This window comes from Carya illinoinensis, chromosome 8 (genome assembly GCF_018687715.1).
Source record: "Carya illinoinensis cultivar Pawnee chromosome 8, C.illinoinensisPawnee_v1, whole genome shotgun sequence".
NCBI lineage: Eukaryota > Viridiplantae > Streptophyta > Magnoliopsida > Fagales > Juglandaceae > Carya > Carya illinoinensis.
In genome coordinates, this window is record NC_056759.1 from 2,183,236 (window position 1) to 2,204,524 (window position 21,289).

General features: G+C 37.6%; 5 protein-coding genes and 1 long non-coding RNA gene across 10 annotated transcripts; 4 read left to right on the forward strand and 2 right to left on the reverse strand.

The window, feature by feature from the left end:
* Positions 1 to 4,511, forward strand: LOC122318679. The gene is made up of 2 exons (XM_043136245.1): positions 1 to 104; positions 3,731 to 4,511. Exons 1-2 carry the CDS (start codon positions 1 to 3, stop codon positions 4,287 to 4,289), a joined length of 663 nt encoding a protein of 220 aa, XP_042992179.1. The 3' UTR covers positions 4,290 to 4,511.
* Positions 116 to 2,895, forward strand: LOC122318461. 2 transcript variants are annotated; one of them, XR_006244829.1, is made up of 2 exons: positions 116 to 621; positions 2,414 to 2,895. It is a non-coding gene; the product is annotated as an uncharacterized LOC122318461 (long non-coding RNA). The 2 variants fall into 2 exon arrangements; XR_006244828.1 differs by lacking the exon at positions 116 to 621 and adding an exon at positions 628 to 1,526.
* Positions 4,512 to 5,959: 1,448 nt separating the features above from the next.
* On the reverse strand, positions 5,960 to 7,710 carry LOC122318575 (pentatricopeptide repeat-containing protein At2g20540). Its single transcript, XM_043136059.1, has one exon. The coding sequence runs from the start codon at positions 7,708 to 7,710 to the stop codon at positions 6,094 to 6,096; it is 1,617 nt and encodes a 538-aa protein (XP_042991993.1). The 3' UTR covers positions 5,960 to 6,093.
* A 136-nt stretch (positions 7,711 to 7,846) lies between these two features.
* Positions 7,847 to 10,026, forward strand: LOC122318574 (putative pentatricopeptide repeat-containing protein At3g15130). Its single transcript, XM_043136058.1, has one exon. It carries the CDS (start codon positions 7,847 to 7,849, stop codon positions 9,905 to 9,907), a length of 2,061 nt encoding a protein of 686 aa, XP_042991992.1. The 3' UTR covers positions 9,908 to 10,026.
* A 79-nt stretch (positions 10,027 to 10,105) lies between these two features.
* On the reverse strand, positions 10,106 to 14,531 carry LOC122318576 (serine/threonine-protein kinase AFC3). 4 transcript variants are annotated; one of them, XM_043136062.1, is made up of 12 exons: positions 14,183 to 14,531; positions 13,830 to 13,956; positions 12,995 to 13,021; positions 12,755 to 12,908; positions 12,544 to 12,592; positions 11,943 to 12,057; positions 11,681 to 11,772; positions 11,437 to 11,599; positions 11,025 to 11,089; positions 10,839 to 10,936; positions 10,502 to 10,607; positions 10,106 to 10,427 (listed from the first exon to the last, which is right to left on the reverse strand). In XM_043136062.1, the coding sequence occupies exons 1-12, from the start codon at positions 14,273 to 14,275 to the stop codon at positions 10,290 to 10,292; spliced, it is 1,227 nt and encodes a 408-aa protein (XP_042991996.1). In that variant the 5' UTR covers positions 14,276 to 14,531; the 3' UTR covers positions 10,106 to 10,289. The 4 variants fall into 4 exon arrangements, with proteins under 4 accessions (XP_042991996.1, XP_042991994.1, XP_042991997.1 ...); XM_043136060.1 differs by having other exon boundaries at positions 11,437 to 11,602; positions 14,183 to 14,530; XM_043136063.1 differs by having other exon boundaries at positions 11,437 to 11,584; positions 14,183 to 14,528.
* Positions 14,532 to 15,434: 903 nt separating this feature from the next.
* Positions 15,435 to 20,340, forward strand: LOC122318061 (two-on-two hemoglobin-3-like). The gene is made up of 4 exons (XM_043135192.1): positions 15,435 to 15,636; positions 15,927 to 16,057; positions 19,778 to 19,922; positions 20,046 to 20,340. The coding sequence occupies exons 1-4, from the start codon at positions 15,500 to 15,502 to the stop codon at positions 20,140 to 20,142; spliced, it is 510 nt and encodes a 169-aa protein (XP_042991126.1). The 5' UTR covers positions 15,435 to 15,499; the 3' UTR covers positions 20,143 to 20,340.
* Positions 20,341 to 21,289: the final 949 nt, after the last annotated feature.

The window sequence follows — 21,289 nt, forward strand, 5'->3', positions numbered from 1 at the left end:
ATGAAACAAGCCCGAGAAACTCTCCATTTTTGCAAAAGCAGAAACTCTCCTGGCACCTGCACGGCCATCAAGGGCTTGAATCTTCTCCCGTCCAGCTCTATCAGGTATTGATATTTGAATGCGTGCCCATCTCTTTTCTTTCCATTTCTCTCCGAGCGTTCATTTTTGCCTCTCGTTTTTCTTTTTTGTTTTTCTAGTTCCAGTTTTTTTTTTTTTGGGTTAGTGTGATTATAATGCTGCTTACCAGATAAATTCGCTGCCTTTGTTGGCTATGCTCTCTGATTTGTAGTAGGCAAGCCTGTGCATTTGTTTATATATATATTCTCTCTTCTTTCCTTATTTAATTTTCATTATTGGAAAGAGTACGCCTTGATATGCATGTTCCGAATGGATTTACGATATACCGTGCGCTAATCGTTTTGCTTCGTTCAAATTCGTGAAAATCGAAATGCTCACCAAGTGTTCGTCCGAATTCCTCTTAACTAGCTTTTACTTTGGCACATACCCCAAAGTTTTGGTATTCACGTGTCTTTCCCGTTGGGTGCTTATCCAATTATTACCTCTTATTTTTTGCTATACCTCATATATAGTCAACAATGATAGAGAAGAGTCAATTCGAAGGTAAATTTATATTGTTCTTTGAGTTGAGTATTTCCATATTGCTATTGTTTTGTATGTCCTCAGCTTAAGTTGGAGTCACTACTTTTTTCAAGGTCAATGGAATGGTAACCGTCTAACAAGATATCTTACAAGCGGAATGACTAGCGTTCTTTGTAAACTTGAAAAGTGAAATTATAATATATATATATATATATAATAAAAAATAATTGCATCTTAGTATTTTCCTTTCAACTTAAAAGCGGACTGTAAATCAAACGTTTTACAGTCCTAAATTAATTTATTTGGTTTTCTACGAGATTTCACTAAAATGGTATGGCATTGGAGAGGCATGAAAGAAAGGAAAATAATATACGTACAATATATTTTTATAATTTTTATATAATTACATTTTAAATAAGAATATTTTTATAAAATTTATAAAAATGTCACTTTATAGTAATACTGTTGTTTTAAAATATGGTTATATTGCCTCACTTTCAGTTTTTTTAGCGAGAGAAACTCTGTCTTCTCTCTAGGAAAAACCGATCCTTCCGTTCAATTTCGCCGGAGAGGAACGCTCCACCTTCCTCTCCGTATCGCTTTCCTTTTCCGTTTCCTTTATGTTACGTATATGTGAATATGCTTATATGGTAGTATTTTTCTACCGGTTCGGATTTTTTAAGATCTGTAGCTCTCCGACCTTGAACAGTTGACATGTGCCCCACCACGACGTTTCCCTCCATCCGATCTATTGGGACGATGTAGAACCGCGCCCAAAATGTCGGTGTGTGACCCTCATGAACGGCTTGTTTTCGCACGTGACCTTCACGCGCCGTACCAGCTGACTCCCCACCCTCCGAGCCTTCAGATGGCATGATGACCACCTCTATTCCATTGGCGCGTGGTCTTCATGCGCCACTCCAAAGGTGCGGGTTGGCTATTTCCCCACTACATATCTACTCTTCCGATGCCAGTCTATCCGGGTTATTGCTTTCCCTAACCAGTGATCTTGTAAAAGAGACTAAGGACCTCTCCAACAAATATCTCAAGACTTTCAACTACAGTGCTTCCGCTTGCACCACCTCCAACGGTGACTTACGTTCAAAACGTCTTTCAAGACGGTACTCTTTTTGTAGGGTCTGAGTAGAGACCAAGAAATTGGTCTCAAAACCCTTTTTTTTTTTTTCCACCTCATTTGCATTGTGGTTGTTGTTTTGGGGTGTTTTGTTGGGGAACCCCACCCTCTCTAACTTGTATCATCTTTTATTTTAATGAAGTTTACTTGCTTAGAGAAAAAAAAATGGTTATAAAATATAATGAATATTGATATATGTATAACCCTTTTTTACAACTATTTATATAATTATGTTTAAAATGAAGGTTTTTATGTAAAGTGATGTTATTTTTATAAGTAATTTTATAAAAATGTTCTTCATTTAAAATATAGTTGTATAAAAAATTATAAAAAGAATGTGACATTTTCAAAAAGAATTATACGAATGTCATTCTACTATGATATCCATCATTTGTGACAGATTATTTGCTATTAGAATAACTATTTGCAACAAAAACAGACTTATTTTAGCAGAAAATAGTCATTTTTACAAGAAATAGCTAGTCACAAATTAATAGTTTTTTTGTTTTCTGAAGTACCATCATTTGTACATACTTGTCACTAGATCATATGATGCATCTTTATAAATTCAATCAAGTTGCAGCGATATTAATGCAGATTGTCTACAAAGATTAGGACCAGTACTAAGCTGTGCACTGATATCTCTAGACAGTATATCATAGTAGAATTTTTCTGCAGAATATATGGCGACCGATGTTAGAAATGCCTGAAGAAGGAAGATCTTGGATCGGGGATCCGATCGCTTAGCCCTCATAATGGGTCGGATCCAAACCCTTCCGTCGTCTGCCTCTTCTCACGACGAAAATACAAGCTGCACGGGCTCAGACCCACAGTCCCAAACGGTGATTCCCAACGATCAAGATCTCCAACCCCACATCTCCCATCAAACCACCAGTACCCTCTCTCTTTCTATATATATTTATTTTTTGCCTTTTCCTGAAAAATTTGAGGGAAAAATATTATCTTGAGAAAACTTATTTGATCGCATTCAGCAGTTTTAGTAAAGGCGGGGTGGAATTTTGATTGCTCTGGATTAGTTGAAGACTAAATGATATCTAACTAAACAGAAATAGAATGTAATTAGGTGTTCTTTTGTATACATCCTATGTACATAGGCTATGCCTTTTTCATTCGTATGAATAAAATCTTCTTAGTACTTATCACAAAAATCCAACTATAACAGAAATCTCTCTACATACTCTAGCAAATTCTCATTTTGCAGACAGTTTTTTTAATTCTTTTCTAGAATTTGTTCAAAATTTAATGCTAAAAAGTCATGACATAAATGGGATATCTAGTATACATGTACATGGTCATTTTATCGCTGGATATGTTGGAAATTTGGAGGTCTGCATTTAATGTTTATGTGGGTTGTATCCGATGGATTCTTTATTTTGGAGTTTGCTTCACATGCAATATGTTGGAAATTTGGAGGTCTGCATTTAATGTTTATGTGGGCTGCATCCGAAGGATTCTTTATTTTGGAGTCTGCTTCACATGTAAAGCTATGGCTATCAGTGGTGGTTATATGCCCCTACTATTTTTTTATACAATTCTTGTTAGGTTACAAATACATACGTAATACATTAGTAAATGAGCTCTTGGAAACAAGAATAGAAGTACACAAATACATTGCATTGGTCAATAAGCTTGCTTGGAGCTTTAAACTGACGAAATTTGTGGTGGTTAAGAGTAGTAATACACAATGAAATCTGGCCATCAGTGTGCGAATTCAAAGTTAATGGTTTTACTTCTCTTTGACATTTGTAATACTTCAGTAAATTATCTCAGAGTTTCCTTTTGGAAACCTGAAGGGTAAGCTATATTGTCTCAGTTTCACCGTACTTCTTGACCAAAAGAACTGCATGCCCCATTTGCGGGGTTGTGGCGGAAAGAGACAATAAACTCCCTGCTTTGACTTGTTTGTTATAGTTTTGTTCTTCTATTCTGTGTAAATGCAATTTAAGAAAAAAAAAAAAAAAACATATTCTGCAGTTCCTTCTGGAGATATGAAGCATCTGGTTCTTCATTGCTAAAACGTGATCCCATCACTATTTCTGGTGAGATAAATGCTTATGATGGTGGAAGCAATCTATCACCTCTCTTGCATAAATATGAGACGAGCATTGAAGGGTCAAGAGCCTCTGCTTCAGAAGTCAGTGGCGAAGTAGTGAAATTACCTACGGTCTCCCCAATAGATCAGAGTTCACCCGCTTCTACTTTGGGCTTGGAACTTAATTTAGAGCAACAAACACAACGACGTAGACTTTTCACTTTAAATCAAATAAGTTCTGCCATTGCAGCAGCAGAGGGTACCCGCCTTTTTTGTTCTGCAATCATAGCTATTTTTGTTATGTTATCATATCTAGGATTTCCTTTACCAGGCAGCTACATCATAAAGAGCATTATAAGCTTTAGGCCGCTGTATATAGTTTTGCTCACCAATGCAACGATTGTGCTTACACGACTTACTTTTGATAAACAAAGAGATTTTGAATGGGCTACCAGAGATGAAAGTGAAACTCCACTTAATGGATATGGTTGGGCTGAATAATTAACTAAGGGTTTGGAGATGGGTCTGGTGATGCAAGGCATTTGATGCTGTGTTCATGGATTGCAGTGTGTATGTGATTACTGTCATATGTGGCCTCTCCCTTTTACAGCTATTCACCTAATCAGCTGATAATATTTTTGTTTGTTTGCTTGCTCGCATGTGTGTTGATTTATATAATTTTATGAATTAGCCCTCATTGAAATCGGCTAACCTTCCCACCCATTGAACAATTGCCCTTTACTCTTTAGTGCACTTGTTTCACTTTATTGGCTTGCCTTTTTGATTCATTGTGTGTATGCATACTTGTCTAGAGATATCGGTTGGCACATTGTTTTGTAAACAGAACTTATCATTTGTAAATTTGACTTGGGGGTTACTGGAACTGGAACCTTTTATATCTGAAATTAAAAATCCTGCATACTGGTTCTGCGGTTCGTTTAAGACCATTAGGAAATCATACATGATCAAAATCACTATATTATGACAACTGATTTCTGGAGATCGCAATTAAAATGGTTATAATTTAACTGGTGATTGGAATGTTTGCTTACAGTGTATACATGGCCTGGCCGCTGGGTTTGTGATCAGCAGATTCAGCACAGCTTTATTCTTATAATATTTTAGTCGCTTCTTATTCAAACCTTACCTCTAAGTAGGGGTGTCAAATCGTGTTAACGGATCATGTTCGTGATGTGTCAAAGCATGTATATATTATACTATATAGGTAAACCTTAACCCGACCCGTTAAGTTTATCGTGTCAAAATCTCAAACTCTAAAACGACCCATTAATATAACGTGTCGTGTCAACCCGTTTTAACCCATTAGTGAATATTACTAAATATGTTGACACGATACAATACGATCTATTTCAAACTGTTCATGTAAACTGGTTGAATAGATCTAGAATTAATTTTTTTGACTTGATTAAATTTAACATAATTTTCTATAAATATTAAAATTATAATATCTATAAAAATTATAAAACTAACTATAAGTCTAAAATTACAATTTAAATAATAAAAATATCAAAATTAAAATTCTAACAATTTTACTTTTGGGTAGAAGCGTATAATTGTAATTTTAATTTTCTTAATATGTCATAACGGATTATAATGGGTCAAAATGGGCTGACCCGTTATTAACCCGTTAAACAATTATGTCTTAACGGGTCAACTCGTTTTGACCCGAACTCGTTAAAATTAAATCCTAACCTGCTATTATCGTGTCGTGTTCGTGTTGGGTTAACGGGTCGTGTAACATATTGCCACCCTTAAATCTAAGGTTCCCTCTAACTATAGAGACAGTGCTACAGTAAGATATGGATTCTCCATTATAAACAGAACGCGAAAAGTACCCATTTTCCCCGGATGCAGCACTTCATCCCCTGTGCCCTACAAAAGATATACTTGCATCACGCATTGCTCGCCAGAAATGAATCCCAACCATTCACTAAATGGGAGTATCTGTTTTGCTGTTTATAGCCATCAAGTTGGAGTGCAGCCTTCTGGCTAGAAATCCTTCCAAGTTCTTGTTCATTCAATTTTCGGAATTCTAAGCATGGGTTTAAGTAGAGATCGAGGCATTAAAAAATATGCGACTCATTTCTGGCTCTATTTTTTTACAGTTGTGTGGAAATCATTGAACTCTGACCTTTCACTTCTTTGTCTGCTTTTCACTTAAAACTTCAGCTACGATTTCATGCACTTAAATAAGATAAAACTCAAAATGAAATTTGAGGTTCCATTTAGGCTACAATTTTTTTCACCAAGACCACATCCTATTAATCTTAACACAATTGCCGACTTATGTCCCCTGTGCAACTTCTATAATATCATCTGTTCTGTCATGATGAAATGCTAGCAGCTCTAGCATCCAAAAAATATCTTTTGAAAATGGTTTCGAATCATCACCCGATATGAACTCGTGAACCACGTTGTTAACCTCGATTAAGCTGCATCCTGGCATTTTCTTCAGGCTCTTGCTTCTTATAAGTTTCCTCATCCTCGACACCCCCTCCCACTTCCCAAAATCTGCATAAATATTGGAAAGCAACACATAGTTCCCTGTGTCATCTGGTTCAAACTCAAGAAGGTGCTCCATAGCAATACTAGCAATCTCAAGATTGCAGTGAGTCCTGCAAGAACTCAACAAAGAACCCCATATCTTTGAATCTGGCTTCATTGGCATCTTTTCTATTGTGTCAAGAGCCTGAACAAGGCGACCTGAGCGTCCAAGAAGATCGACTAAACAACCATAATGTTCAATCTCCGGTTCTATATGATAGCATTTTCTCATGGAATCGAAATACTTCAATCCCTCATCCCACAAACCAGCATGGGTGCAGGCTGATAAGATACCAAGAAAAGTAATACCGTTCGGTTGTACCTTTGTTCGCTGCATATCTTGAAAGAGCTCAATTGCTTCGCGAGCTTTCCCGTGATTTGCTAGCCCCCCAAGCATGGTACTCCAAGATATCACATCCCTATCCACCATTTTCTCAAACAACTGCCATGCTTGATCAACACAACCACATTTTGCGTACATTTCAATCAGGGCGTTACGAATATTAGTCTTACTAGAAAGCCTGTTCTTATCTGCGTACATGTGTATCCATTTGCCAACCTCAAGAGCTCCAAGCTGAGCGCATGCCGGCAAAGCAGACACTATACTTATCTCATCAGGTTCAATGCCTACCACTTGCATTTGGCGAAAAACATTCAATGCATCCACATAACACCCAATTCGAGCATAACCCGATATCATCGTCGTCCATGAGACAATAGTCTTGTTTGGCATATCCTCAAACATTGCCCTCGCTTTTCTCATCTGTCCCGCCCTAACATGCCCAGAAAGTAGGCTATTCCAAGAAATGGCATCTCTTTCAGTCATGCACTCGAGCACCTTATGTGCATCTGTCAAATTGCCACACTTAGTATACATATCTATTAGTGCATTCTCTATTATTAAAAGGGACATTGGCCCAAACTTACACAGCTGAGCATGGACCTGCTGACCTAGAAAATGATACAAAAGCCCAGCACAGCACTTAAACACAAATGGGAATGTGAATTTGTCGGGCAAAATTTGATTTTTAGCTTGTCGATGTCTTAGCATTTTCTGGTACAGAGTGATTGCCACCCTATATTTATGATTGTGTGTGTAAGCTCTGATCATTGCGTTGTACAAAAACCCATTTGGTTCAACCACTTGATTGAAGAGCAAACTTGCATACTCTATATTCCCGTTGTTGTCACACACATCCACCATTTTTGTCAGCAAGAAGTTGCTCTGTGACAGTGATAACTTCACGACTTGGGCTTGGATTTTTTTCAATCTCACCATGTCGACGCAATTTCGCAACATCGGCACGAAAAGATCCTCCAATTCTCTAATGACAAAGGCGCTGGTTCTCGTTGCCATCAGTCAGTAACGCAGATTTTTAGAGTAGTTTCTATCAAGAAACTGAGTTGGAAGATGGTTTACCGTTTAAACTTGTGATATAGATGCAGAGCTCTTTGCACGGGTACGAGTAGATTATTCAATTCTATGATAAACGATGAGTGAGCGACAAATATTTGCAAACCTGCTGCGGAGCTGTTCGAAGAATTTGTTATTTGAACAAGGATTGCAAGCTCACGGGGCTGTTGTGAAAACGGGACTTGGCTTTGACTTGATGCTGAACAATGATCTTGTTGATATGTATGGAAAATGCGGGAGGATGGAACTGGCTTGTGCTGTGTTTGATAGAATGATTGAAAGAAATGTGGTTTCATGGACAGCTCTTATGTGTGGTTACTTACAAAATGGTAATGCCAACGGGTCGTTATCACTTTTTCGGAAAATGGGTTCTTCGGGTATTAAGCCAAACGAGTTCACATTTTCAACCAACCTGAAAGCATCAGGGATTTTGGGAACTCCAGAGAATGGAATGCAGATCCATAGCTTTTCCGCTAAAACTGGGTTCGAATGGGTGCCTGCGGTGGCCAATTCTATCATTGACATGTACTCGAAATGTGGAAGAATTAGTGAGGCTGCACGAATGTTCAATGCTATGCCCGTTAGGAATCTTATCAGTTGGAATGCGATGATAGCTGGATACACACTTGAGGGAAATGGGGACAGAGCTCTACTTCTGTTTCGGAAAATGCAAGAACAGGGGGAAATCCCTGATGAATTCACGTATACAAGCACGTTAAAGGCCTGTAGTGGCCTCGGAGCCATGCAGGAAGGAACCCAAATTCACGCTTCCTTGATTACAAGAGGATTCCCCTATTCGGTTCAGATAGCCAGTGCAGGTGCTCTAATTGATATGTATGTCAAATGCGGGCACTTGATTAAAGCTCGGAGAGTATTTGATCAAATTGATGCAAAGAACGTGATATCTTGGAGTGCTCTAATTCTCGGTTATGCTCAAGAAGGCAATTTGGTAGAAGCCATGGACTTGTTTAGGCAGCTCAGGGAGAGTACATATCAAGTAGATGGATTTGTTCTCTCAGGCCTAATGGGTGTCTTTGCTGATTTTGCTCATGTGGAGCAAGGTAAGCAAATGCATGCCTACACCATCAAAGTCCCATCTGGTCTAGACATATCAGTGGCCAATTCAATGGTGGATATGTATCTCAAGTGCGGGTTAACAAATGAGGCAGAAAGACTATTTGGTGAAATCCCAGTGAGAAATGTTGTGTCTTGGACAGTTATGATCACTGGTTATGGAAAGCATGGTTTGGGAAAAGAAGCAATCAATCTTTACAATAGAATGCTGGCAGAAAATATCGAGCCTGATGGTGTGACTTATTTGGCAGTGCTCTCAGCGTGCAGCCATGCGGGACTCATCAAAGAAAGTCAAGAATACTTCTCAAGATTGTGTAGTGACCGATGGATTAAACCAAGAGTAGAGCACTATGCTTGCATGGTTGATCTCCTTGGCCGAGCTGGGCGCTTAAAAGAAGCTAAGAATCTTATCGAGAACATGCCTCTAAAACCAAACGTAGGGATCTGGCAGACTCTGACTAGTGCTTGTAGAGTACACGGAGACCTAGAAATGGGGATGGAAGTAGGAGAGATACTTCTAAGATTAGATGGTGACAATCCGGTCAACTATGTGATGATGTCTAATATCTTTGCTGAGGCAGGCCATTGGAAAGACTGTGAGAGAATAAGAGAAACGGTGAAGAGGAAGGGGTTAAAGAAAGAGGCAGGGCGTAGTTGGGTGGAGATTGACAAGGAGATCCACTTTTTCTATAATGGAGAGGACAATCACCCGTTAACAAAGAGAATTCATGAGGTCTTGAAGGAAATGGAAAAGAGGATCAAAGAAAAGGTGGGCTATAATCATGGGGTGAGGTTTGCGCTGCACGATGTGGAAGAGGAGTCAAAGGAGGAGAGCTTGAGAGTTCATAGTGAGAAGTTGGCAATTGGTTTGGCATTGGTTTGTGGTGGGTTGGATAATGAAGAAAAGAAGGTGATTAGGATTTTCAAGAACTTGAGGGTTTGTGGGGATTGTCATGCCTTCATCAAAGGTTTGTCAAAAGTTTTGAAGGTGGTATTCGTGGTGAGGGATGCAAATAGATTTCACAAGTTTGAGGGGGGCTTCTGTTCCTGTGGAGATTATTGGTGATTACAGACGTCTTTATACAGTGGCCTGTTTTGTTTTTAAAGAAATATATTGTGTTCCTTCACGAACGCGAATTCGTCTTGCTCAACATTTAGAAAATCAAGAATGGGATATTCCTAGAATCTATGACCAATTGGGCACACATAAATAAAATTTCTTCAAATTCGTATGCTACCATAGTTATTTTCGAATCCGTCAAGGTTGATTCCAACCAGCCAAAATAAATATATTTATAAAACGAAATCAATATTCATTCACATTGTACAAAACGTGTACCGAGCCAGCAACAGATAATCTCTCTCTCTCTCTCTCTCAACGCCAAACAAGTATCAACACAGACCAGCATCGTAAACCGTACAATAGGTTTCATGTCATTATGCTACTCTCAAGTTAGATTCTGAAAGAACGGATGACTAAGAGCTTGTCTAGCCGTGAGACGTTCGGAGGGATCATACTTCAACAAGCCTTGCAATAAATCAGTGAGAGAGGATCTTGAGGACACTACGTGTTGAGATACCAGATCCTACATAAAACAGCATTAGTCATCACACCATAAAAAGTTGCTACCAAAGCAAATAAGGGAGAAATTTCGTAAACCTTTAAACAGTAAAGCTTATTGACAGCTCTAATGCTCTCCCTTGAAACTGCTCCTTCTGGCCAATTCAGTCGTGAGCCTCGCCTGAAGTACTTTTCAGCACCTCGGCTGTATATGACAACAAAGGTAAGCCACAAGAACACTTTTAAATACACGAGATAGTAAACTATAAATTATATACCCCAACGCATCAATACAAAGTTATCTCAAGCAGTGTATGGGAACTTCTAAAACAAGCATTTAAAAAGCATCAACGGGGGCCAGAAGATGCAAAACGAATTTGTACATGCAATATTCTTCAAGGGAGACAAAGCAGCTTTTTAAAAAAATACTACTTACTCGGCCCTTCGAACCATATGCTCTGGCAGAGGTCCCAACACCCTCTCCATCATTGCCAAATGCTCTAGATTCTCGTGCGTCTGAAATAATGCTCCACCCTGACAAAAGTTCCATATCTTAACAATTTCTAATCAGATATCCACATCCAAGTCAAGCTTTTTACCTTAAGGGGAAAGAAAAACTAACCGAGCATAGTTCAATAAGTATGCAGCCAACACTCCACAAATCACACGGATAACTCCATCCTAATCCTGCAAATCATGTGTTTATAACAGCATCATAAATTTTAACCAATTGAGACATTTTTATAAGCGGATAGTCTTGTCATCATCAAGAGCAACCACAGACAGAATACACATATTATAAAGTTATTTACCACGTAAAAAAGGAAGAAATAAGGGGACAGGATAACAACAAAAAATATACAGAGCTAATTAGTGAAACAAGAGAATAACTATAAATTTTATCTCAAAAACAAAGTTAAAACTCTTTTTCTTTTTTCTTTTTTTTTCCTTTTTTTAATGGTTGAAGTCAGAATAGATAAGAGGAAACCAAATGAAAGAAACAAATTGTAATTGCCAACACCATAACTATTTACCTAAAATAACCTCAGGGGCTCTGTAATGTCTCGTTGACACAATGGAGCTATGATTCTGATTGTCAAAGGCAGTACTGCCAAAATCAATCAGCTTAATGGCACTAGACTTGGGCAAGCACCTGAATTGCGTTTCATCTGAAGAAAGTCTCTGTACCATTGCAAGCTTCTTTTTTTAAACATATCATCACCGATTCAGTACCCATACATGAAATGTATGCTTTTAGAATTGCAAATGGCAAAATACCTTACAACCAGGAAGCTTTATATGTTCAGATGATACAAGAAGTATATTTTCTGGCTTCAGGTCAGTGTGAATTAAGTGTAAATCATGCATATCTGCCAGATATGATAAAGCAAAGAAAGAAGTCAAAAGGAGGAAAAAATCAAAACAAAACTCACTCCTAAACAAACAAAACAGGCCCAGAAACAGATTTGGGTGATTGGTTAGGAAGGATAAGAAAAATAAAATGAGTAAATACGCCAAAGGCTATGAACTATCCACACACATGCTACAGATTCCAAAAGCTGTCTTCCAAATTCCCGAACAAGATCCACAGGGAATGGGCAGTATTTATTTCTCTTTAGAAAATCAAATAAGCTTGGTCCAAGCTTCTCAAACACCTGATAACACCATTAAAATGCATTCAAAGGAAGGTTCCTGTTTAGTTCACAGTTGTATGAATAAAGTCCACACGAAAAAATTGATACAGCAGTACTAAACTTAATTTGAAAAAAAAAAAAAAATGTATCCATTGGCAATCCATGTGTAAATCAACCATGTAATGCTTGTGAATGTAAAAAAAGCAAGTTAAAAAGAAGCTAAAGGCTTGCATACTAACATATGCGGCAACAACAAAAAAATACCAAATAAGAAATTGAGATAAAGAATCATCAATCCAGAAAAAAAGTTTGATAGGTATCATCAATCCAAAAAAAATAGGGGAGCCATCCCCATAATGAGCTAGAATTTTCATCACAGGGCTAGACAAAAATAACCTTATTAGAGAATGCAACCCAAGAGAATTGAATATGACAGTGTCCTGTCAAAGAGCAAGAACACAATAGAACAAGAGATGATAAAGTGGTATAACTATTAGGAATACTTACAATGCATATGTGATTCCGGTAATCAAACCAGTTCCGAATCTGAACACAACTGCAAAAGGATTAAGATGCATGCATAAAAGTTAGATATTATAATTCTAATGGGTTGCCCAAGACTCGAATGCAGAACTGGTTGGATGGCAACAGGATTAAAATGACATAAAAGTTAGACCATGTCAAAAAGTGAACTGCCAATAACTCAGAAGGTACATACTGTGAGTTGCCTTTATCATTCTTAGCAAGATGTTGAAGCACATCGACCTCGATCATAGCTGCATCACGGTATTTACGTATGCTTCGGACAACCTTGATTGCCACATACTCTCTTGTTTGACGGTCCCAACATTCCAAAACCCGACCAAATGTGCCTACAGCACTAGCAATATGCTGAATGACACAAGCATAATCGCAAAAATATAAAATCTTGGATACATCAGGGCACTTTACAGCTAACCTTCACCAATCTTGCTGAGTATCTTATCTGCCAAAGACAAATTCCAAGTCAATTATGACATAAAAACTAACTATAGCACAACTGTAAACCATAGAAGTAGGGAAATACTGTGTACACAAGCCATTAAGGAAAAACCATTTGTAGAGCATCAGCCATGTATATATGGCATCCATGGACAAAGTAGAGACACCAACAGCACAACTGTGATGAAATCATTGAATAATCTAAATGATCATGTAAATGCAACAATGAGAAGCTAACACAATACAATGAAAGAGAATCTCAAGAATGCAATTCACCGATTCAGTTTACTGGAAATAAACAATGTCTGCAAGAATAACGATATTTAATCTGTTACAGGCATTGCACACAATAAGAGGGCCAATCGAGTAAAAAAAAAGGGGGAGATTTATGGTCAATGATATATTAGACCATTCAGCAGTTAACATTTGGTGTATAAATTGTGACCTCTGACTCATAATATGGTATTAGAGCTGAAATACATACAGACATGCATGTGTTGACACCCATAAAAATATAAATTCGTACAAATCAATTGCCTGAGCATGCCAGGAGTTTCCCAATTCCAATACTAGCTAATAAAATAAACAAAAATAGAATAACACAATTCATAAAGCTAATAGTCTACGAGACTTGTTTAGACAAATAGGCAGTCTCAAATTCAACCCGATTGCATGCAACGCAAAGGCGTTCAATTGAAACTTCGGTTGCATTAAATAAATGATAAAATATAGTGGTAATAGAAGCAGCAAAAAGACTATTGCAGCTAACAAATTCAATGAATGTAAAAATGAACATGAGAAGGAAAACTGACATCTAGGAGTGAGATTCTCGCCAAGATTGAAGACGTAATGGCCCTCGCGATCGTCGTCCCTTCTGGGTGGCGACGCATGCCTTCGTCTATTCACCCCTTCGTTACTCACCACCTGTGCCCGTTTCACCTACAAGAGACCACCATTCATTACCCATACGCGTCAATTTATGAACACCGTCATCGTGTCCCCCCCCCCCCCCCCCCCAAAAAAAAACAACCAAAAAAAAGAAGAAGAAAGAAATCATAAACTAAAATCCCGGAGTTCGGTTTGCATGCTGATTCTCTCTAAAATCCCCTAACCTTGACAAAACTTCAAACGATTACAAAAAAAAGGAAGCAAGTGACAAACGAACCTGTGGCTCAGATGGAGCCACGTCCCATGTGAGCCGAGGCCTTTTCCTGATTCGTTGCTCCCTCTCCATTCCTTCAATTCCTATGGCCACCATTCACATCCTCAATCGATTTGACACCTCCTCACTTCGCCGGGGTATTCATACCTCTGTATGTTCGCATGTATGTCTATGGCGTATTATATATCTGCAACAAAAAATGAAAAAAGCGACAACACCAAAATCTAGGAGTAGAAATTAGGGTTTGCGAGATCGAGAATTCAATATGAAGAAGGAGATTAGAAGGGCGAGGGGATGAAATTAGGGTTCTCTGTTTTAGGTTCTCTAAACTCTCCATTGGTTCTTATTTTATATATTTTTAGACATGGCTCACGTGCGGTCCGAACACCAACGTAACAATGTTATCAGCCCAGATTCATTCGTGGCCATGATTTGTGTCTTCGACCAAATTGATTTGATAATGCCGTTTTACGTCCTTATTTTCGTTACATTGAGAAATACTTTTAATTCACTAGATTTTATTATTATAATTTTTTTAATTTTAAAATAATATTATTAAAAAATAATTTTATAATAATATTTATTTAACTTTCATTTAAAATTATCTCATCTTACCATTTAAATAATTTTTAAAAATTTATCTAAATTGAATAAATCAGTTTTTTAATGTGATTGTAAATAATAAAGAAATATCATAAAGATATGGAGTAATGTTGGATACATTCTAATGTGTGCAGGTTTGCTATATATATTTTTTTTAAAAAGTGAATTATATTATTAAAGAAATTAATTTTTTTATATAAATCTTAAATTTAATTATTTTTAAAAAATAAATAAACCTTGCATCCACGAATATTATTTCTCAAAGACATGCGAACATAATTAATCTCAACCACCAATCCTTATATGGTATGGTATTTATTTAGATTAATTATTAGATAGTTTTAGTATAAAGTAATGAATACATCAGGATGAATCTTTTCCGCATGGGAAAACTCTAGACGTAGTCAAATTGGCGCACACCTTGTGCAGCCCCTGCGCGAAATTGACTATCCGTACCATTATTGTTTGGCATGGGATGGAGACACTTCTCAATTGTCTAGTGACGTTGTTACCTCATACTGTGCTCAGAACGCACACTTTCAACCAAACCAATCGAACGTCCACACACCTAAATGTCGTCCAATCCACGCGACTCCCCCACGGTCCCACCACACCCAACCCCCCCGCACACACAATCTCATATTCTATGTAGACTTGAAAACAGATGCTTCTGCGTTGCTAAGAAAGGCAGAGAGGGAAGGAAGAGAGCGAACAAAAATGCAATCGCTGCAAGCCAAGGCCTCCCAGTGGAGCGGAGTCAGCCAAGACGACGCCTTTTCCATTGATCAAACCAATCTCTTCCAGAAAGTAGGTCTCCAGACCTTCATTAACCTTTCCACCAATTTCTACACCAGGTTGGTTTTTTTTGGTTGAATGGCTTTTGACTTCAGGGAATAAATAATAGTGTTCTTTTCTTTCTTAGAAAATGGTGTTGCTTTTGATATAAGATACGTTTAATTGATCCAGGATAACCAGGATGATGGAAAATCTAAGACGTATAGTTTTGATTTCTCAGCTGCCAAACGATGCATTGATTTAGATTAAATAATGCTACTTACTTATCAAAAAAAAAAAAGATTAAATAATGCTACTTGGGTTGAAATGAGTGGTGCCTAAGGTTTTTAGTATGTTAAAAAAATAACAGGGTATTTGATGACGAGGAAGAATGGTTCCGCTCCATTTTTGCGAATTCGAAGAAAGAGGACGCGATTCGAAACCAATACGAGTTTTTCGTGCAGAGAATGGGAGGGCCTCCTCTCTACACTCAGCGAAGAGGTTAGCACTCTTTGCCGTATATCGTTTCTGCATATTCTTCAGACTGCTGCTTCTCTATGATTGTATTTTTTTTATTTTTTATTTTTTTTTTGGGGGGCGGGGGCTTCTGTCACAAACCATTGCCTTCTCCATATGCAGAACTTCATACTACTGCTCCTCGAATAACAAAAAAAAAAAGTCCCGTTCTTTTTTGTAGAAGAATATTGAAGTAATATTCTTACTGTTGGAAACTTGTGACAGTTTACTTTTTAAGCACGATGGTTCATTCATGACTCTAATCCTTCGGTCTTGTATGAGGTAAACTCGTGACAGTTTACTTTTTTCACAAGTCAATCGAGTTGTGAAATCTGATTTCTGGTTTAGTCATGCATGACTGTGCCTTTTATTGTAGGCTTTGTGGCTCTGGATCATGTCTATTTGGATTCCTATCAATCATCTCGTTTACGGTTGCTGTGTCCAAAACAAGTATTGAAATTTTGTATACTAGTTTAAAATTTAGGCAACACTTGTCTACCAACCTCAAAGATGATCGAGAAGTTTCAGCTTAATCCCATAATGTTGTTTTTTGCTCCTTTTAGTCCCGCACCGGTAGGAAATAATAAAGAGGCAGATTTTTGAGGTTATAAATAAGAGGCTTAGCCTCTTAGTTTAAGTGCACCAGTTGAAAGCTTATCTAGTAATTTTTGACTTTAGTTAAATTCCTCTATTAACCTTTTGTAAAAGGGGAAGAGGTGTAAAGTTAAAGATTTACTAGTGGGGTAGCTTTGTGGGTGTGGTGAGGAGAAAAATTGTGTGATTGTAACAATTTTTCACATAATGAATTTTCTTCTCTGGGTCTGGTGGTTTTTCTCCTGTTTTGGAGTTTCCACGTAAATTTCTTGTGTTGTTATTATTTCTCTATTTTTCTTGTTATTCCTGCAAATGGTAGATCCTAGGGGGTGAATTTAGAGGTCCAAATTCCCAACAATTGGTATCAGAGCCACTAGGCTCTTTTTGTGGGGTGGAGCTTTGGTGTGGTAGTGTGGATACGTACAATCTAAGGAGGTTCTGTCTTGGAGATTGGAAATTTTAAGTGTGTCCATTGTGACCTTCCAATCTTTCCTGGGAACTGACTTAGTGAGGTACTATTCATTTCTACAGTAAATTCATCAAAGCAATGTCAGGAAGTAGGCCTTCAAATCTTGTCAAATTTGAGGTGGAGAAATTTGATGGGAGAATCAATTTTGGCTTGTGGCAAGTACAAGTCAAGGATGTCTTGATTCAATCAGGATTACACAAGGCATTGAAGGGCAGACCAACACATGAAGTCAGCACTGGTACTAGTGTGACTGGTGAAAGTAGCAGATATAAAATGAGCGATGAAGATTGGGAGGATCTGGATTTGAGAACAGCAAGTGCAATACGTCTGTGCCTGGCCAAAAATGTTCTTGCAAATGTGCATGGAATATCTACGGCAAAGGAACTCTGGGAAAAACTTGAAGAGTTGTATCAGACGAAAAGCGTCTCAAATCGTGTGTACCTGAAGGAGCAGTTTCATACACTGCGGATGAATGAAGGTACAACTATTTCAGATCATTTAAGTGTTCTCAATGGCATTGTCGCTGAGTTAGAAGCTATTGGAGTTAAAATTGATGATGAGGATCAAGCCTTGAGACTCATCTGGTCTCTTCCACTTTCCTATGAGCACATGAAACCTATTTTGATACATGGGAAGGAGAAAATAATTTTTTCAGAAGTTACCAGTAAAATCTTTTCTGAAGAGAGAAGACTAAGTAGTGGAAGTAATGCTCCACTTGAGAACTCAGTAATGGTAGCAGCTGGAAATGGGAAGATGAAGAACTCCATGAAGAAGAAAGTAGTCTGCTGGGAGTGTGGACAATCTGGGCACGTCAAGAAAAATTGTCCAAGAGCTGGAGCAGGTTCGGCAAGTGGCTCCAAGTCAGTAAATGGAGATACTGAAAATGATGCTAATATTGTCTCTCTCTCCATGGAAGATTTTGCTCTTTATAAAGAGACATGTACATCCTCATGGCATGTCGCTAATTCCCAAAGTTGCCATGATAGAGGATGTGTTAATGTTAGCAAGTCCACAAGTTTGCACACAGGCATTGGTTTGGCATTGATGCAGGGTGTGTGGTGGAAATTCATGTCGATGGCTGATGAACTTCCAGGAAAGCCAAACGTGGAAGTTACACCATAATTTTCAGCAAAGTTGTTTTTCGACATGGGCCGAAGTGAAATGCTTGGAATTGGTTTATTCTAAGTGGGTATGCTTTTATGGTGAAGCATGATAGCGGAAGTTATGAAGATCTTCATTGAGGTGGAGTTTGGCTGTGGAACCAGTCAAAGTCGCAAGGTGGAGATTGTTGTTTTTTGCTCCTTTTAGTCCCACACCGGTGGGAAATAATAAAGAGGCAGATTTTTGAGGTTATAAATAAAAGGCTTAGCCTCTTAGTTTAAGTGCACCAGTTGAAAGCTTATCTAGTAATTTTTGACTTTAGTTAAATTCCTCTATTAACCTTTTGTAAAAGGGAAAGAAGTGTAGAGTTAAAGATTTACTAGTGGGGTAGCTTTGTGGGTGTGGTGAGGAGAAAAATTGTGTGATTGTAACAATTTTTCACATAGTGAATTTTCTTCTCTGGGTCTGGTGGTTTTTCTCCTGTTTTGGAGTTTCCACGTAAATTTCTTGTGTTGTTATTATTTCTCTATTTTTCTTGTTATTCCTGCAAATGATAGATTCTAGGGGGTGAATTTGGAGGTCCAAATTCCCAACACAGAATGCATCTGGAGATGTGTCAAGCTGATTGCATATATTGCACGTGGAAAGATGAAATTGGGTCTTTGGAAGAGCTATTAAGCATATTGAATTCACACACTAGAAGGAAAAAAGATACTTTAGCTCTATTCACCAGCAGCAGCTATTCTTCTCTTTTTGTTTTTGCTGAAGAATATCTAAAGAATAAATTCAGCAGTTATTCTTCTCTTATTTGGTTTCAGAAAACACCTTAAATTCTCCCAGTATTCTAAACTCAATCTATCACTCTTTAATGTTCTTGCATACTTTCACATGTCTGTAACTATGTGAAGATAATTACTTTTTAAAGACAGTCACGGCTCATGATATGCCAAAAATTGGTCGCTATTGGATACAGATGCTGGAAACTCTGTTCTCAGGTCTCTACCTTTGGGTAAAAAATTGCCTTTATGAATTCAGACCACACCCTCCACCTTGTTCTTACCAGGAAAAAACATTTTAAAATATCAACCTCATGAAACACAATTTCCCTTGTTCTGTTGCCTAGTTATGGATGAGTCTTACCGATGTTTGTAATGTTAAAATTAGGTTGTGTTCAAATTCAGCCAATTTCTGTTCCAATAGAAAAGTTTCACTTAAAGCAATAGTTGAAGGGTTATAGGCGGTTGTGAACTTGAAACACTTAAATTTTAATCTGATGAATGCATATTTATACTCGAGTGTAAACAAGCCTCCAAGATATTATCAGATCTTGAGTGCATAAGTTCTTAATGGCCTCTCTTGGTATTCATTCCAATGGCTTCTGCCTTCTCTTCCTGTTAGTTTCCATGAGTCAGCAATAGAGATTTCTCTAGCGGTTCTAGATTTGAATTTTCTTTCATATCAGTTCCTGTTTAATTGTTTGGCCATTCTTAAGGTGGGATTTAGCATGATCTTTTTCTCCCTTTTTACTTCAATATTTGCAGGCCATCCTGCACTGATCGCACGTCACCGACCATTTCCTGTCACACATCGAGCCGCAGAGAGGTGGTTGCATCACATGCAACAAGCATTGGAAAGCACCCCCGATATCGATGCAGACTCGAAAGATAGAATGATGAACTTCTTCAGGTACAAAATTTTGGAAGTTCCTCTTGCTCATATTTGAGCACATCTTGTAGCATTCATTTTATCCTTATTCTTTTTATTCAATTTTCATGAAACATAATTATGTCAATCCTTTGCGTTTTTCAGGCACACAGCATTCTTTCTTGTGGCTGGAGATGAGCTCAAGAGTCCAAACCAACAACCCCCGTGTAAGCATGGGACCAGCAACCAGCTGTCCATGTAAAAAATTTTAGCAGGGTTTCCTTAATCAGTCAAGAGAAACAACAATATACTAGCATTCATCATCCTCTTGAAGTAAAAGGAATTTCCTAAATGCTTTCATATGGATAAATCTTGTGATTAAGATCCTTGCATATTTACATTACTATGCAAAATTTATAAAGTTTACCAAAGTGAATCCTTGAGAGACCCTTCCACCCAATGGATTTTTTAATTATTTTAGTTCTTGAAAAGGTAAGCTTCATTAAGGATAGAATATCCGTATACATTAGCAGAGAGACACGAAAAAAATAAAAATAAAAATTGAGTGGAACAGAAACAACCACTCATGAAGAAATTGAGTGTTGAAATTATATGTTGATATGATCAACAAACTATATGCTAACGTATATATGCCTCAAATTTGGTATATCATTAATGGAACGGAAACAATAGAATTATGAGTAAATTATAACTTGTTCATACTCACGGAGAGGCATGATTTAGCATACACTAGACAATATTACTCAATTGCTCATTCCATTTCATTTACTGAATCTTAAGGGGAATGATCTTTGCAGATGCTGGTATCAACTTTAGAGAGTCCCGAATGATGCAATAGACACTAACACTATATATTAGTTTATAGCATTCGAGATCTTGCTCCTTTTGTCAACAGAAAATAAGGACTGTCGATTTGTAGCCTAGGCAAACAGGGAAGAGCATTTTAGCTCCCGTGATATATAGAAAATAGACAGAAAACATCAGAACATGGGCTTGATTCTCTTTGCTGCCTTTTATCATGCTGTCTTCCACTTGTGAATAGAACAAAAGCGCATGGGCATCGCGCATTACCGAGAGAAGCCGTGACCTTTGAAAGGCGAGAGCATCTTTATTTGCATGTGGATAGAGCAAGGAAGTAAAAGTTGGAAACATGCAACGTTTTGTTTTTTGCTTTTTGTTTTGTTTTTTTGTTTTTTTTTTTTGTTTTTTGTCTTGTGCTTTTGCTTTGGTTGAGATCATAAACTAAGGTCAAAACTCAAATTAAAGACAAAACCAATCCCAAAAACATTAGCAGTAACAGAACAGCAAAAATAAGAAACCGAAAAAGTGTTTCCGTTGAGAAGTAACAGGTCTACAAAAAGAATAAATTTTCACAATCACCTATCATA